The sequence below is a fragment of the Epinephelus lanceolatus genome, chromosome 23, assembly GCF_041903045.1.
Source record: "Epinephelus lanceolatus isolate andai-2023 chromosome 23, ASM4190304v1, whole genome shotgun sequence".
Lineage (NCBI taxonomy): Eukaryota > Metazoa > Chordata > Actinopteri > Perciformes > Serranidae > Epinephelus > Epinephelus lanceolatus.
The window spans coordinates 12,040,485-12,059,649 of record NC_135756.1 but is presented as its reverse complement, the minus strand read 5'-3'; the positions used below and the strand labels follow the sequence as shown (position 1 = coordinate 12,059,649).

Here is a 19,165-nt window from a genome sequence, read left to right as displayed (position 1 = left end):
CCTGCGTAGTGCTAGCATCACTGCAGAAGCAGCACCAAACCGCCGATCCATCTCGCGCTCTATTCTACTTTCACTAATAATCAAGACCCTGAGATACATGAGCTTCCTCGCTTGAGGCAGTAACACTCTCCCAACCAGGAGGGGGCAATCCACCGGTTTCGCCTCAGATTTGGAGGTGCTGACCCTCATCCACCTGCTTCACACTGGGCTGCAAACCGCCCCAGTGGTTAACAGGACTAACCTGGTTACACTGGTTTTCACTATAACTGATATTTAGACTTGGGATAGGAACTACTTTACACATTGTGTAAATAAGGGATACTGTACAGTCAGTCGGTCATTGTTGCAAAATAAAAACTGTCAGGATGATGCAGAAATCACCTTGTAGGGATTTATTTCACAATAAAAACCTGCTCTCTGTGCATTATACTGCTCATTACACAGCTACTTACTAAAGAAATCAATAATTGGACAGAATGTATAGATTTCAAAATTATTATATTGCCTCTGCTTAGCATCTGCAACCAGAACTGCATCCATAATGGTCTGTTATTCAAAGCAACAGCCTGCTATTCAGAAATAACAGACCACAGAATGCCATAATTGACCCATCAGAATCAAGTGTTAACAAAGCTGTGTAATAAACAATGTTGCTGACTACTCAACTAATCTCAAAAAAGAACAAGATGAAGAAAAGATTATCTTTAAAGAAACCCCAACTGTAACCATTTGTTTTGTGGCTGAAATGAAAACTAAAGCTGAAAAATAATCAGAAAACACTTGGTACAGATTGCTGCTTCTTTGAAGATAGTCCTCTAGCCTTTCTAGCATTTTGGTTCCCAATTTCCACCTCTGAATGCCTCGTTTCCAACATCAATTTAACCAGCACACAGTTTCCAAAAGAAAATTACAAATAACACCATTTTGACTCTGTCTTGTCATCTTGTCATGTACCAATATTGGGTCTCAGAAAAGATGCTGTTTTTTTTGTTGTTGTTCTTTATCATCTTAATTTGCCTGATTTTCTCCAGATGCTGTGAAAATGCCAGAGGACTTGGCTAGCTCCTGATTTTACCTCCCTTGGGCACTGAAGTTGCTGGGACTTTTTGGTTGAGAACAAACATATACAAGTACAGCAGGTCAAAGTTGAACCAGAAAACGGCTCTGTAAAATATATTCACAAACAGATTTGAAGGATAGGATAGGGAGGAGGATACGGATAAGGATAGGAGCTCTTCCCGATATTCAGAGAATTAATGTAGCAGTAAACCACTAAGTTCTATGTAAAGATATAGTGAAGTAATGGCGCTCTGAGCATAGAAAAAAAGTTGCACTACCTCTGTGTGTGTTGTAATCTGAGCTTCTCTGTTCTTTGTTGTGGTAGACAGTCTGGCCGCACAAGCATGTTAGTGTATGTATGTCCCTGCACTGCCTAGGTAATCGGCACCACTGCACTCATACAGCTCTCATCGCTGCTATCTGGATGGTTCACAAAATTGTAAAGACCACCCTCCGGTTCCCCCCAGGTAAACACTGTTAGCTCTGTCAGGACTGTTGTGGTTGTTACCACTGTTAGCACCGTTAGCTTCTGGCTGCTGGGTCAGCCACCTCCATGTAGAGGACTGTGTGCAGACAACCTCTGAATCATAGGCTATGTTTAGACTTCAGGCAAATCAGGACTGTCCTCACTGTCAGGAGACTTTTCAAGTGTCCAGATTGGATTTTTGTGTCCAGACATCACCAACTTTCTGCATGGGTTGCTGTGGTAACAACATGGTGTTAGTAAGTAGCTATGCTGGTTTACGCTGCGGTTTTCCAAAGCAGAAGCATGAGAAATAGAGGCTTCCAACAATGAGTGTTTTCAACATGGAAGATAGATATATAATCACAGACGATATTTAGTGTAAGATTTTTTCATTATGGATATAAATATTTATACTCTTTTAAATAAGTTTAATTTATTTACCTATTTTAAACAACCATGAAATTACTTTTAATCTCACTTTTCTACATTTGGAAATTCTCTTTTATTACTTCCACTTTTTAACAAAAAGCAATTCGATTCAAATCAAATCAGTAAATTATTACCAATCACATTCCATACAGCAAACAAACTCATAATTGGATCATGTCAACTTGACCTTTACCCCACTGAACTACAGATTCTGATATCAAGCTAATCAAATTTAATCCATCAACAGAACTTAACTATCTTCAGCCACCATACAAAACTCAGACATAACCACAAACACATGAAATGCGCGGCTAAATAAGGTGAATAAACATTTTTAACCTGATGAGATGCCATCACACAAATCCAAAAATAACCTGCACCACAATGAATGAATGAATGAATGAATGAATGAATCAATCAATCAATCAATCAATCAATCAATCAAACTATTAATGGATTGCTCACTTTCCCTAATAACCATCACATCTCACAAATGTATATTTTACTTGCAGATCAAATTAATTATCATCAATCCAAAACATATACCAGTAGCATCGCTGCAGTCATCTAAGCACTGATGCATCAAACATTCGCCTGGCTTGTCTCTCCCTGCAGGCCACACTTTGCAGACAAAGGAGCACACCTGCCCAGCTGATCCTCCCAATCAAAGCTAGCCTCTCTCCCTCTCTCCCTGTCTCTCTACCTGCATGCCAGGGGCCTGAGTTGCCACACCTATTCAAATCCATTTCCCCCACACTGTCCTCTTGTGCTACTAAATCTAGTCTAAACACAACAAGGGCATCAAAAGAAAGACAAGTCCGTTAACTCATGACTTAACATTAGCTTTTCGGCGAAAACAGAAGTCTCTGTTGAATGCATAGTAACGTTGCATTGTATACAACATCGCCAACCCCTGAGTTAACTTCTATAGTGTCCAGTATGTCTGATTTTTATTATCAGTCCTGTTCAGCACTTGGTGGTGAGACAGATTCATGCATACAAATCAAAGAAAGAAATATTCAAATCCAGTTCAAGCAGTTTGAGCCATATCGCTAAAACTGCGACGCATCCTTTAAAATCTAATTGGGATTGCACCTCACATTGCCTCTAAATATGGTCAGGATTTGCAAAAATCATATTTCGTGTGTGTTTTGCTGTCCAGACTCTAAAATCAATATGGATACAATGTGAATGTGCCAAAAGAGGATTTGGGCTTGCAGTCTGAACAAGGCCGTAAATACACTCTGAATATTGAATATGGCTCTTTTAAATGTTTGGGACGGACTTTAATTTTTACTTCCAGAAAAGTGATTTAGATAATACAGCTGAACTGTTTACAACTTTGCTTGTGTTGCTTAACCTACGTAACTCTGTTACAGCCAGTTGGTCCTCATGTATAAAGCCATTAAGCCAGTTATTAAAATTTTACCATAACCAATAAAAAGGAAAGAGGGCCAACGCTTTGACAAATTAGTCCTAGTTTGAAAAAACATCTGATTAATAGATTAATTTCGAGTGCATGGGAGTGTACTATCACCATTATTAATAGCAGTAGCAGTTGTAGTAGTGGCCCCTGTGAGTTTTATGGCCCAAATGACAGCAAGAAGAATTTGGCAACAAGTCTAGGTGGGAGCTTTTGGCATGAAAAAGGCCAAGCTCAGAGCTACTGAATATGGGCACAGAACACAGGCTTGTCAGTTTCATTTAAAAAGATATCAGGATTAGACTTCAAAAGCCCATATGAGTCTAACCCCTCGAAACACACACTCACACTTACATGCATAACTTCCCCCCAATGCCTTCCAGCGTAGCCCTTGCCCTCACCGCATAATGACATTAGCATTTCTAGCCCTCTTCTCTCCACATCTTATCTACTTCAAAAGCAGCGCTTCATTAACTACTGCCATCTATCAGAGAGCGGGGAGCCGCCAGGAATGTGTGTGCGTGGCTGTGTGTGGCTGTGTGTGTGTCTCCACAACACTTGCAGTGTTATGTGGGGTCACAGACTTGTAGATTAGTGTGACAGACTGGACGTCACACCTCTCCCTCCGTCCTCCAGCAGCATGTTGCCTCTGTGTCTCCTCCACTCAGTATCAACATGTTTGCCTCCTGAGGACCAAACGCGACATGACCAGAACAGGAAGTGTGCGAAATCTACTTATGTTGAAGCTAACAAAGGGGGAAAGTCATGGGAGAATTGAATTAACAAGAAATTCCCAGCAACACCCTCCCGGTAACGGATTTAGCAAATTACCAGCATGAATTAGGTGTTTCATTACATATTTATGCAACAAGTCACGACAGCAGTGATCGACGCAGCAGCTAGGCTTACAACCTTACAAATTGTTCTAAAACTACTGTGTGCATAAATTATAAATGTCTTATCAGTCTAAAATAAAAGACATTTCTTCGTCTGCATGAAATGCTTTCTTACTGACATAGAAATGTCATTACAGCAGTTTATTTACTGTTGTAATATGTAATTCTTACTTAACTGATCTGTTTACGAGGCCCAACGTTTTTCAGCTAATCAAATTCATGTACACATCCCTGGGAAGTGTGTTAGATCCTGTAAGGTTTGAGTTTATGATTACAAATATGAGAGAGATTATCTGTGTAGAGGTTGGGAGGTCAAAAACAAACAATAAAGCTACCTAAATCCACTTTGCTCAGCTTTTAAAATGCAAATTAGATACATGTACATCCTCCTTTATGGGTTATGTAAAAAATTCCAAGGGGAAATTAAGCCAAACGACCCAAGCAGCCAAAAATGATGTGTGCAATCTTGCACATCTTGTTGCCACAGTTATGCCAGACTTATAATTAAAAATGTGCCAAAACTCCGAGGGTCCTCTCTGGCCCAAAGTCAGCCCAAAGTTAAATTTCTCAAATCCACACTGCCTGCTCTGGCAGCCATACTTTACATTGGCCAACTTGTTCTGTTTTGGAGGAAGTGCACTATTTTAGCTTCTCACACAGAGTCAGACAAACTCAATAAAGCATTTGTCTCTCAGCCTAATTACTGGATGTCTACAGCATCTATAGAGCAGTGTCTCTACACTGCATTAGTACACTCTAAAGGTTAATGTAGACAGGAAGTAGGGTGAACTTTTGTCTTGCTTATTCATGTGAATTTGGCTTGCTGACCTGTTTAGGCATTGGTTTTGGCCACAAACAGCCAGAGTTTCCCGCACAGTTATTTATTTGCAGCAGTCCGCTACAATATCAGCATTAGCCATGACATATTGATTTTCTATTTTTGGACACGTGCCTCTCTCTCTGGACTGGTCCCTTATGTATACATGCGTATATATACTGTTCGTTCATTTAGAGCACTACTACTGCAACTGCTGCACAACAGTTTTCCTCACAATTAATCAAGTTTGTGTGCAAAGGCGTAGGTTTCATTTCGACATGGTGTGGAGACACAAAAAGGGGTTTGGGGGTCCTGTGTCAGAAAATTTAGATGATCAAACATTTAATTTATTGCATTCTGGTGAAATTTACTACATCAGTTTGTAGTATAAATGTCTTGAGTTTTGCCAGAAGAAAATACTTCAGCTATTTTCATGTTTTTATTGGGGGGGACAAAAGCACGTTCTAAATATCGAGGGGGTCGTGTCCCCTGCGTCCCTCCAAAGTCTACGTCTGTCTGTGTGTGATTGTGAGACAGCTTAGTATGACAGACCTCAAAACTTTCCTCCAGTCTCTCTTGTTTTTCGTTATGTTTCCATACAGTCATTAATTTGAATCAGAAAGTGCCAAGTTTATGTAGAAACAAGTGGCACAGGTGAGTTCATCATGATGTACATTTTGCTAGTAATTGACTTATTTATAAGTTAAATGCACTTTTTAGAACATTTGTAGAGAGAAAAAAATAAGCTACTACAACTATTAAAGGTCCAGTGTGTAAGATTTAGGTGGATATATTATCAAAAATGGAAGTTAATATAATAAGTATGTTTTCTTTAGTGTATAATCACCTGAAAATAAGAATTACGATGTTTTCATTACCAGCCACCCTTGCTCTCCTACATGCTTGGCACCCGGGAGAGGCTACAGGCCACTAAATCCTACACACTAGACCTTTAATCTGACAGTGTTGTTGAGGGCATTTGAGCAGAGCTGCTACTTTATCACTTGGACACCAAGTTAGTAAAGCTAAGCTCCACTAATGTGACTATTCAGTATACCATGCAATACAAACTGCACAGAAAGAGATAAAAAGGCATTCAGCAGTGAGTACATGTGCCTAACAAACAATCTTTTGAAGGTTTTTTTGGTCTATATTTGTGACTGGCTACATCAGTCACCACCTGGAGGTCGTGGCTTAGTCAGATTTTTATTCACCCCTACATCACTCCCCTTCCTGGGACATCACCGATGTTATACTCCTCTTCTGACAGAGGACACGACCTGGCCAATACTAATAAATCTCAGGTTGCAGTTACAGGGGGAAGCAGTTCTCAGAGGAGCTGTGGATTCTCCGAATTCCCCATTTGCCACCGTCAACCAACACGTGCCGAGAAGCATGATGGGTAAGAGATGCTCCCACATGGTGATAACAGATGTAGTGCGCCGTGAGATGTGAGTGAGAGGAAAAATAAAAGTGGAGGGAGAGTGGAGCAGGGTTTTTTTTTGATAAGGTGGAAGAAGGTAGGGAGCAGAGGGAGGAGGAAACGATAAAGAGCGACAGTAGGGAGGCTGGCTCATCTGTCTCTGGAGAGGAGTGGAGGGAGGAGAGAGAGATTGTGGAGTGAAGTGAGTGATGGAGAGAAAGCCAGAGAGATATACTGAAAGAGAATCCAGGGCACCAGATGGAGGGAGTGAAAGAAGTAGAGACTGGAGACTCAGACAAAAAACAAAGATTTAGATTGAGGGTGGAACAAAGAGAGACAGAGGCTTAGAGTGTAAGTGTGTGTGTGTGTGTGTGTGTGTGTGTGTGTGTTGGCGAGGATGGAGGTTTCAGTTTCTTGGCAGGGTGCTGCAACAGAGCTTGGCCCGCACCCTAATGGAGATGTAAGAAGCCTCTGAGTTTGATCACACACACACTCTCTCACACACACACACACAGACACATATATATGCACTTACATACACACTTTCACACCTTCCTTCCTTCTCGATCACTATGGCTCCAGACAAACTCAATGCACTTGACGCCACTGTTGAGCCCAGAGTGAAGCAACGGATTCACTGAATGGCTCCTGCTGCACATCATGATGCATCTGCACAGAAAAATGATGGGAACTCAAAATTTACGACTTTCTGCTGCAAATGGAGCGCACCATTCGTTGTTTGTCATACATCTTTCTCCCTCTCCTCCATTTCTACACTGTCATCTGTCAAATAAGGTAAAATACAAATAAAAAATCATGGCACAAACACTCAGACTCTGGATTAACCTTTGGGGAATTTTTTATTGCAAAATCAAAGTCTTATCTGAGCTTCCTCCACAGTTTCTCATCTTTTTAATAGCAGAAGTGATACAAGAAGACTGTTTATTGCAAACTACAATGAAAACTTTCTTTTTGCAGCAGAAAAGGGCACAACTTTTGAATGCGTGGGCTGGCAAATGAAATCCGTGTGAAAACCCTCTCTGAACCACTTTTGTTCTTTAAAAAATGTTTCCAGTGAAAGTTTGTGAAATCAAAACAAATTAGGACTCAATTAAATTTTAAATAAATGTCAATCACGACAGAGCTGCTTCTCACAACTATTTTCTCGTCAGTCAGTTAATCATTTTGTAAAGAAAATGTCAGGGAATTATAAAAAAAAAAAAAATGCCTGTTATATCTTTTATATCTTTTCAGACACCAAGACAACATGATCCAATTAGGGCTGAAAAGATTCCTCCAGAGGCTCCAGCAACTTGATCATTAAATCTCTTTGTTTAATCCATATAACTGTATACTGTGCACTGTGTTTCACAGAAATGATACCGTGACACAACATGCTTACGCTATGGACACGTGACGTGATTTGATAGAGGGGATTGCAAAAGGAGGAAGAGAGAGAAAATAGCAACAGGAGAAGAGCAGATTGGGATCAAAGTTTGGGATCATGCTAAAATAAAATTAAAACTCTTCAGTGTGTCTGTAACACCAAACTAGCCTACCACTGTAGCACAACATCAACTGCTTCAGCATCTCAGTAGTAAGCATCCAGTCCACAGAGCGGCACAAGGTAATGTTAGCATTAGCATTTAATGTAAATCCGTATGACTGACTGAGTATGACTGATCAGTCTTTTTTCAGCATTGGCAGTTTAAAAGCAAAATCGGGGAGTGCAGCAAAATGCCGCCTACCTACTTTTGTTTATACGGAATGCATCTTTTTCGGGGCAATGGGGGGCGTGAGCAAGTAACAAAACGTGTAGCTCAGTGTGTGACGTAAACAGTGACATGGGAGGGAAGCCCCGGCTGGTCAGGCCTTCGGCGATTCTCTCATAAGTCGGCCCGTTCTTCACTGTTCCTGTCATTTGACGGTTAATGGCCTCTTCGTTTACGAGGGCAAGGAGGGCACACAATTCCTTGTCTCCCCAGTTGCTCATCTTTACAGTGTCTGTCAGGTTTGTGTTTCCCTCTTGCTACTAGCTGCTCGCTAATTCCTGCTATCAGCTGTTTCCTGTTCATCCACCGCCAGTGGGTCGCACGTGCGGCGTCATCAACAGCTCCTCCCGCAAGTCTTCAACAGCCCCTCCAGTTGCGGAAGGCCGCCTCGGTCTGTTTACACTAAAAGGGTTCCGCCAATATGACTACCCTACGAGGCGGAAAATTGGGCACCTCGCCAATCCGGCTCTGTGTGTCTAAACACTCGCAGCTTGCTGGCAAAACGGCCCAACATTCGCAGAAAATCTGGCAGTGTAAAAGGGGCTTATGTGTCAGCCCTGTGATAGTCTGGTGGCCTGTCCAGGGTGTAACCCGCATCTCACTAAGTCACCTGGGATAGGCTCCAGCCCCCTGGACCACCAATAAACGTTTACAGAAAATGAATGAATGAATGTATACATATTACTAAAGCTGTAAGGTCGTGAAATAATTGTTGTTGTCTAATGGCTCAGATTAAACTAAAACATGAACAAATACATACAGAGAATGAATGCCATACAAATGTTACATTTTCAGAAAATAATTCTTCTTCGCTGCTCTAAAACAGTAGTTGCCGGTGGCTGTAAAGTGCAAGAGGAAACTGCCCTTTATTCAGGTATAAAACTACTTTTATTAAGGTTTATTAGTAAATTGTCGCATTGGCTCAAGAATAGACTTGCATACTCATAATACCCAATCCAGAATTTCTGGCAATATTGGGGGCAATTCCGATACTGTTACTGGTATCGAAACAATAATACCTGTAGCCGTAGATGCAGTTGCTTGTTTTGTCTAACAAACTGTCAAAAACTCAAAGATATTCAGTTTACTGTCATATGCGAAACAAAAGCACCAAATCATCAGATTTGAGAGACGTGAACAAGAGAATTTATATTAGTTGTTTGATGCCGATAAATCTTATGTCTTTCCTTCAGCTCTATATCACATTATATATGTACTGCCCCACTCCTCTTGACTTATACATAAAGGAAACTAAAAGAAATAATTAAAAGGAACAATCTGTCACAGTAAAGCCCATATACATTGTGACACACAGATGCTTAAGGTTGTGTGTGTGTGTGTGTGTTTGTGTGTGTGTGTCCTCTTAATCCAATCCTTAATATGACTTGCATTCTCCACAGTTAACCTCTGACCCAGTTTTGGCGACCCGCACCACATGTGGATTCCCCCATGAGCTCTCACCCTAACTGCTCCCCAAACTAACACACACACAGCCATGGTTATGCAAGGACAGTGGTTATGTCACACGGTTGGACTCACAAAAATACGCACACACAAAGATGCAGCCTGCCAGACTTGGTTTTTGGTCGTCTGATTTGCCGTTTCCGGAGCTCAAGTGTTGTGGCCGTGAAAGAACGTGAGAAAAATAAACAGAGTTTTGCGGGTTTCTTTCACACTGTTCATCCTCGTCAGCCAACACTGAAACCAGTCACTCCACTAAACACACACACACACACACACACACACACACACACAGCCCCATGCTGTGAGCTACAAAGATAGTCTCAAACACAAGCAGGGAAAGACATCAAGAAATAAACGTTGGGGAGACCGCCTGTGAGGATGCCAATTAAAACAGAGAGTCCATACACAAGTGTGTGTTTGGGTGTGTGTCTCTCTTGTGGGAGTCACTTCACTTAAAGGTTGTTAGTTTGCCAAGGAGGAGGCAGGTAAACACACCTAACCCCCCCCCCCCCCCCCCCCCACATACACACACACACACACACACACACACACACACACAAAGAAGATGGGCTTTCCCCAGAACATTATTGAGCGAGTGAGGAGGGATCAGCCTCCATCTGCTGTATCATGAGTCATTCTCTCTGAGTGTATCAGCTTTCAATCACTCCACCATAGTCAGTATGTTGTCACACACTGCACATGCATCTATCCTCATTTCCTCTAAAAGACACAGTGTGACAAGCACATGAAGACAGACTGTCATCATCAGTTCCTCTTCACTGTTAATAATGGTCTGTATGTAAAGCAGCTTAAAGGGAAACTGAACTTTCCCACATGGCTGTACTATGAAAAGTTGCATTAATATGAGCATGTAACATGTGTATCAATAGACTCTTATCTTTACTTTCATATTGGTCATTTTCAAACATATAGAAAGTCCAACCATATTTTTAATCTTCTCAGACACACCTTTATATCCACATTTGTTACAAAAGTTATAGTACAATAGTATTGCTTTGTGTGGCAGGAGATATTTTATGATGTACTGCTGTTCCCTTAATCTGTCCTAGCGTCTCCTGTTTGGTTTGTGATTTCTACATCTCCCAAAATACCCTATCTTAAGGCAGCATGCCTAAATTTATTGCGAGTTTCTATTTTTTTTCTTTACATAAACAGACAGAAAACACAAAAATCAAATGTCTGGAGCAGAAGGCGAAGAGCGAGTCTTTCAGATTTTGAGTGCATGTCTGTGCCAACAAAACAAACTTGTTCAACCACCTGAAAGAACACCACAAACTGCAGCATGATGAATGCATGAAGGCCAAATGTTGTCTCACTGAATCCTCGTTCCTGTAAATGGCAAATGGATCTGCATTTGTATAGCGCCTTTCTAGTCATCCGACCACTCAAAGCGCTTTTTACACTAAGAGTCACATTCACCCATTCACACACATTCATACACTGGTCGCCGAGACTACCATGCAGGGTGCCACCTGCTACCTGCTTTAAAGGGACAGTTCGGGTTTTTGGACATGAAGTTGTGTGAAACGCTGACCATCTGCAGCTCTGATGTGACGGTGTTACTACTCTCAACGAGCCTCCTGCTCTGAGAAATGGCCGCAGCTTAGAAAAAGTAGTTCTGAAGATATACGGGGGACACGTAACCAAAAGGTTTTAAGCTACAAAAAAGTATGCATGTGTTTTGTTAGACTATTTCAATAATTTTAAAACATCCCCGCATTATGTCAGACCTTGCTATCAATTGGGACTATTTTCTGGCCAGTATCACTCCGCCGTGCAGGCCCGCAAGACAGCACGCCAACAGAAATCAGTCAGACAGTTCATCACCATGCCATGCAGGTGCGCAGGATAGCAACGGCTAACGAAAACTTCATCGGCTGTTTCCAAGAGAGAACCAGTAGGCTATTATTAGTGAGGAAGAAGATGTACTAGCCCTATACTACAGCGGGAACACCGGCTCAGGCTCACGACACACCCTCGTCAGCTGCTGGAGGTAAAACAGAGGAATACCAAAATGGTGCAAACTTGTGATTTTCCCAGCTGTGGGAATAAAAATATCGCCGGCTCCCAATTCCATCAGTTTCCTGTTACAGATGTAACCCGTAGACAACTTTGGCTAACCCACCACCAGAACAAAGCAGAGACTGGTCGTAATCACATATGAATTCACATTTCTATGTGATTGATTACTCATGTCATGGATTTAGCAGTTCGCCTAATATAATAAACTAAATGCCGACGGTAAAACGAGGCCTCGTATAATGTACTCTACACAACACAACAGTTCAATCAAACATTTTGTTTTACAGACAATCAGCTACAGACATCGTTATATAGACTGGTATTAGGTAATATATCTCTCTTTGGGCACAGCAGTGCGGAAATTGCGTTTTCTCTGTCCGTCGGAATCTGTGGGCAGCAGAAGTGAGCTTGACATACACGCAGTTGCTTCACCCTCGTCGGCTTGGTAGCGAGGTTCATCCCAATTGACACAAGCCAAAGTTGCCTACGGGTTACATCTGTAACAGGAAACTGATCGAATTGGGAGCCGGCGATGTTTTTATTCCCACAGCTGTTCGCACCATTTTGGTATTCCTCTGTTTACCTCCAGCAGCTGACAAGGGTGTCGTGAGCCTGAGCCGCTGTTCCCGCTGTAGTATAGAGCTAGTACATCTTCTTCCTCACTAATAATAGCCTACTGGTTCTCTGTTGGAAACAGCCGATGAAGTTTTCGTTAGCCGTTGCTATCCTGCGCACCTGCACGGCATGGTGATGAACTGTCTAATTGAGCCACAGCCGCCCTGTCTAGACATTCATGCTTAACACAGTGTGCAATGTAAACATCAATGGCGACCTCCTCGGCTGAGCTGTAACGTTAGCTAGCTCAGTGGTGCTAGTGAGCTAGCAGTAGATGCACGCTTCCTCCGGCACGTTGATATGGTTGGACAGTGTTGTTTAGTTTAAAGAAAATAGTTCCTACATGAAACTGCTCACAAGAAGGTCTGTAAATTATATCAAGTAACCAGCTCATGATTTCTGGAAAGAGACATTGCTGTCGAGGTTTTTTAAACGGATTTTTCAACTAGTTCCTTTACATTGGAAAGAAGGCAGACATCTCCACGACCGATATCTCCAACACTCAGCAACTCACACCAAAACAATCTAGATACATAAATAGCACTACAGGTAAGAGGAAAAATATATGTATTTTTGATTTTGGGGTCCCTTAAAGAAGGCTAAAGGGAAATTATGGGCATGTTAATAAAATCCTGACATCATAGCTGAAAAAATGCTACACAGTACAGATCATAGGAGACGCATTTGTTAAAATTAGGATCCACCGCATTGGTTTCAGTATGACAGATTCATGTGAAACAGTTTCTTCCTCAAGTCATTACAAAATTCAGTGCTTTTTATATTACATTCATTCAGTCAAAGGGAATCATATAAGACAGAAGTATATAGATTTTAAATTTGGGAAAAGAGGGCACTGGTATTGGATGGGTACTCTGTATATGATAACATTGTGCATAGTGTTAGTTCATCTTAGATGATGGCTGTCGTCATATAAACTCTCCAGGGAGAAGCCTTTCCCCTCTTTTAAACACAGTCATTGCTACTGGATGCATCCCAGTGTGATACTGACTAATAGCTGGATGCGTATGTCAGAGCATTTAAAGGAAAGTGTGTCTTTCCAGCAAAGAGACCTGCAAACACACAGTCACCATGTACATCACTGGTCATCTACAAAGGAACATGACCCATTAAACAGCAATGAGATCATCCAGTATTGATTTTCTACTGTGCACCACACCACAGAACAGCAGCATTACAGTCCCAGGATCGTCTTCCCTGCATCCCGTACTTATGTATGTGTATGTGTATACAGTATGTGTGTGTGTTCATGTCCCACTTGGCGATTTAGTGCGATTCTTTCAGCGAAAAGACGAACCTCATGACTTAGGAATGCTATGAATGGCTCAGAGGCCTTAAGATGGGAAACTATGCATTGATTCCCGGAGATCGTTCCCATAACATTAGCCTGCACACACTCCTCCACTGTGACCTCTCTATTGACTCACTCATCTGCTTAAGTACAAATAGCTCTCTATTAGGAGGTGCGTCACACAACTGGTCACTCACAGACACACATAAACACACACACACACACACACACACACACACACACACACACACAGATGTACAGATGTGTGTGTGGCCCACCCACTGTTTTACAGACATCTCCTCATGGGCTGCTGTCTCGACCCAATAGAAGCCAAATGTGTGTAACACAGAAGAAATAACTCGCCAACAATATCATAACGTCAAAACCTACTAATGCATTTCCACCTATAATGCATCCATCTGACCTCAGCATTCATGTTTTGTTCTGTTCTTGATCCCAAAAAAAGCTGCACTTGAACTTGATCTAAAAGCTGCTTTTCTTCCAACAGTTTTCCTTGAACGTGTCATTCTTTAATCTCCTCAATGAGCTTCAAATTAATTGAGTGTTTTGTAAATAATCACTGACCTTCAATAAATTCAATTAAACCTAATTTGCAAAGCAAACACACTGTGCAACAATGTTTACAGTTTGGTAATGTGGGAGACGAGATGCATACAGTAACAAATTGGGTGTATTTTTTCAGTTAAGTCCCTTCTATCAACACAGATTCATGGCGTGAAGGACAAACACACATCATCAGACGAACTTTTCATCAGTGAAAGTCCAGACTACATACTAATCCTAATCAAATATTGAGTGTGGATATAGTGTGTTCACAAAGGAAAACTGACACAATAAAGTGCTGAAAACTATGTACAATTAAAACACTTATTTTTTTTTACTTTGCTCTTGGTAACAACTGAATCATCTCTATGGTAACTGAGCAAAGTGCATCCCCTGATAAAGGCCATGATGTGGCTGAAAGCTCAGCAACATTTCCAGTAAGTGGACCTTGTGATCTTTTGCTGTCTCTGAGATTACTAATGCACCGTAAAGCTCCAGAAAGTACAGATAATCAAAATAAATTACAATAGACAAGGCTAAAAGTCAATGCTTTGGACTACAATGCTAACATCAGCATGCTAACAAGTTCACAATTACAGTGCTAACAGGCAACTGTTTAGCAGGTATTGTTTACCATGCATATTATCTTAGTTTGGGGGAAAAAAATCTGTATTTCGTTCATATGGGCTTCATTTGCTTCAGCGAGCTCTGCCACTTTCTCAGCCCATGCTCTGAGTGAACACACGAGTTTTCTACTTGATATTATAACCTGTGTGCACCGTAACATGCAGAACAAAACTATGATCTAGTTTTATTTCTAAAGCTTAGGAAAATGAAGCAAACTAGACACAATAATATACACATACAATATAAGATCAGTTAATTTAATGCATGTCAAGTATGAGGGCACTCCCACCACTTCTACCAATGAGCTGACTCCCAGTTAACCAAATCAGACTTTGCCACAATCTCCTTCAGCCATTCATGTTGCTTCTGCCAAACTTTAAATTTGTTCTCCTCTCTGCTCCTGTCAGCTGTCATTTTAGACGGACTCGTCACGCCCTCCTCAGTCCCATTCACCTCCAATCACTTTGTCCAGAGCCCAGGACGAGCTCACCTAATCTATCTTCTAATCTTCACGAGAACAAGATGGCAGCGCGCATAGATGCAGCGACCTGGAGCTCTCCCTGCTTGAGCAGAATTAGAACTATCTACTATGTCTTTACCACCTTCCCGCAATAGATCACGATTGGGTCCAAAACTAAAGACTTTTCAGATTTCTCATACTTAAGATCATGTAAATAAATAAATATTATTTTAATTTTCCAGTATAACATTATGATGCAGTCAGGTGAAAGTCATTTGAAAGTCTGCAGAAAAGTCTGGTCGCTGTTGTAGTCATGCTTGCAGAACCAAGAGCACTTTCGTAAAGCAAAAAAATCTCCATTTAGTCGGGAGGTCCCTGTAGGTTTAATCTTGGAGTTAAGGCAACGATAATGATTTTGCCAGCTTATCCATAAAGTGACAAGACAACCCAATGCAAGCCGATAGGACAACACAGCAGGCACATGACACTCTGTGAGTGCTAACATGCTAACATTTGATAATTAGTGAAAACACAGTAAAGCTGAAGCTGATGGTATCATCATAGCTTTGCAGGTATTTGGTCATTAACCAAAGCAGTGGACAAATTTTAACTGATGATGGCGCTAAAGAGAAAGTCAAGGAATCACCAAAGTTATTACAATTCATCCTGAGAGGAGATATGAATGCCTGTGCGTCATTTTATGGCAATCCATCCAACACTATTATATATTATATATTTCACTCCCAACTGCAGTTTGGGATTGCTTTTACATGTAGGAAGCCTACTTCTCTTTTTATAAAACATTACGTGGGAACCAACAAAAAAGCACCAGCATGCAAGAGGTTTAAATAATCCCTTCCCACCTAAACAAATTATTATCTAAGAGAGGAAATAATTTGCAGAAAAAGAAGAACAGAAACCAACGGACACAACTATACAACAGTAAACACAGTGTAAACCACAGGGGCCATGAGCAGTGGTGACCCGCAGAAACAATACACTATTATGCTCTTGACCACTTGTTGCAGGCAGTGGTGAACATAGAAAACAAAGGTCTGCAGAAACGTTCATTAGCTGCTGACTGTAATGTCAGAAAACAGCCGTTTCTGGCTCTGTGCTCTTGCAAGTTTGCGTATCTGCTCAAAACACTGTCGCTTCCTCTGTTTTGAGGGGGAAGCTTCAGATCAGAAACTGCGCACTGAGCCAAATGTTTAAATTGAGCTGTCTTTAAGTTCACTTCTTGTTCTCTGAGGCCCCGCAGGAGTCCACAGTTTATGAACCCCTGGCTTAGTGCACAAGTGGTTGGCATCCTCCCTGCCAGTGTGCGACCTTAGCCCATTCATGAGACGCTCTGCTCAGGGCCCCAAGGCGGTACTCCTCCCGGACGCCCCCGCCTTTCATCACCTAATCACCTGGCTCAGCCTCGGCCTCACTAGAGAGAGGGAGAGGCTGCAGGGGCGGGAGGAGGGGACAATAATAACCTCAGCTGTTGTTCTCGTGGCCAGATTGAAGCCTTTGTGGTTCGAGTTCAGAGAGGAAAGGAGGCAGGCAAATTCCTGGGAAGATTTCTAATGTTTACCATAAATGGCACCATGCAGTCACATCACTAGATACTAAAAAATAATGTGGAAATTAACATGGAATTTTTCACAGAACACCTATTCATAGGTTGGGGGTTCGAGGTGCTGAGGTGAAAGCAAACACTTTGGCACCTGTTCCAGAAACAAACAGCAATCCCACACTTCCCTCATATCCCTATTCTTGGAGGCGATGATGCAAGTGTTTAAAATTTTTTTTAGAAAAGCACCACCCAATTGGAGGCAAATCCACATCACCTTTTCAGGAAATCCATGTTTGTTTATTGTTTGTCTCCTGGCACATGAACGCAGAGCTGTTTCGCAGCCAATTTGGACATCCTGCGTGCCAGGCCTTCCCAGCATCATGAGAACAGACACAGTGCTGTGCAAACACCACAGCAACGTCCCCATAGGATCAATTAACCAACGCTATTAGAGGAGAATACCTTAAACGCCAGCACAGTCACTAAAAATACATAAAGACAGAAAGGTGTGGTGTTTTTCGTGACTGTCTGCACATAAAAGTCCACAGAACATAAGCATGAAGCCACTTAAGGACAAACTGGAGTCGTTACAAATGCATACATCATCTAAGCATCACACTCTGTCATTACCGTGCTCAAGAAATCAACATTTTGACAGCTGTCACAGTGTGAAGCTGAAGGTACTGTCTGTTCTTTTTGTGCTCAGCCATCAGTGGTCCCCCCAACACTCAAACCAGCAGCAGCACCAAGAGAGGACAGAGGTATGACTAACCTTTAACACACTCTGTCGGAGATACAGTATGTGCCTTATGTGTGTTTAGCTTGCAGCCTGCAGCAATTCTATCTGCCTAACAGCGCACTTTGCTTCACACAACTCTCTTGACTTTGCATCACAAGACCTTTCTTTTCCTCTCCTGTGCCATGCAGCACAAAGCTCTCAAAATACCCTATTTTTAATCTCAGGGACATATGGAAAACAATGTGCTGCTGATACAGAACTAAATTTTTTGCACACTATACTGCAGCTGGGAGGATTGGCTCATTTCTAGTGCATTGACCTATGATGAAGCTCAATTATGCCTAATTTTGCAGCATGGGAACCCCCCCAGGAATCCCCTGCAGCACCCCCGGGCTCCCCGGACACTTTAGCGGTCATAAGAAGGAGATGAGAGCGGCTTCTTACCTCAGTAGGTTGGGCAGAGGGATGGAGCCGGAGCCTGACCCCAGAATCCCCTTCTTCCCACTCAACAATTTCTCCACCAGGGCGACATTCCCGGTCCGGGCGGCTTCCAGCAGCTCCTGCTCCTTCCCCATCCCGGACACAAGTTTGCAACGACGGGGTGATGAAAATCCAACAAATCTCCCATATATCCCCCTCCTGCCTCCTCCCCTCCGACCCCTTCCTTCACTGTCTGGAGTGGGAAAGCATCTGAAAGGATTCCTCTCACTGCATGCTGCTGCAGCTGCACGGTGGAATAGGTGTTATTGATGCTGCAGAGCAGGTTTGACGTGCACTGCTCCCCCCGGTGTCTTGTAACCTCAGTCCATTCACACGCACGGCTCCGTAATCTCCTTTTGTGTTAGTCCGCTGACGTGCACGACTCCCCGGTGTAACCTCAGTGCAAACAAGCGCAGCGGGGGGAACCGGGGGCTCCGAAGCGAATCCCTTAAGTGTGAAGTAAAAGAGTGAGCCTGGTTTACAAGAAGAAAACTCCGCCTCTGTCCGAGCAGAGACTCCTGTCTGCTCTGAGGCTCCAGGTGATCACAGGCGGGAGGTGAAACCCTGTCCGCCACCACAAGAAGCTCTCCAGTCCCGCTGTACTCTCCACCTCTCTTCCCCGAACCTACCGCACTGGCCGGTGCCTCTCCGTGTTGCCTGAGACACAGGTATCAAGTTAGCAGCGATACAACTCTACACTTCCGGTTACATATTTCAAAATAAAACATTCACTGCCGATGTGTTACAAGTTGTTGCTTAACTTTTTTCATGCCAGGGAGTCAGAACACTAACAAAAACCTTATATCAGCTCATGAAATGTTATATAAGGTACACAGGTTCAGTGTTTTAGCCACTTTTTTATTTTATTATAGGCTACATTATAATATATATAATCATATCATATATTCTTATTTTATCTATAGTATAAAATTGACTTATTATATTATTTTATTGAGTTATTAAAGTGTAAAATTTACTTAATATATTGTTCATTATCAAAAATTAAAAAGGAAAGTTT

General features: G+C 42.1%; 1 protein-coding gene across 3 annotated transcripts in view; it reads right to left on the bottom strand.

Moving 5' to 3' along the window:
* Positions 1 to 18,786, bottom strand: part of anks1b (ankyrin repeat and sterile alpha motif domain containing 1B) — a 355,962-nt gene extending 337,176 nt beyond the window's left edge. For all 3 annotated transcript variants that reach the window (XM_033615279.2, XM_033615280.2, XM_078165475.1), the window contains exon 1: positions 18,112 to 18,786. In XM_033615279.2, the coding sequence (XP_033471170.1) occupies positions 18,112 to 18,242 (131 nt within the window). In that variant the 5' untranslated portion in view covers positions 18,243 to 18,786. The remainder of the gene's footprint in view (positions 1 to 18,111) is intronic.
* Positions 18,787 to 19,165: the final 379 nt, after the last annotated feature.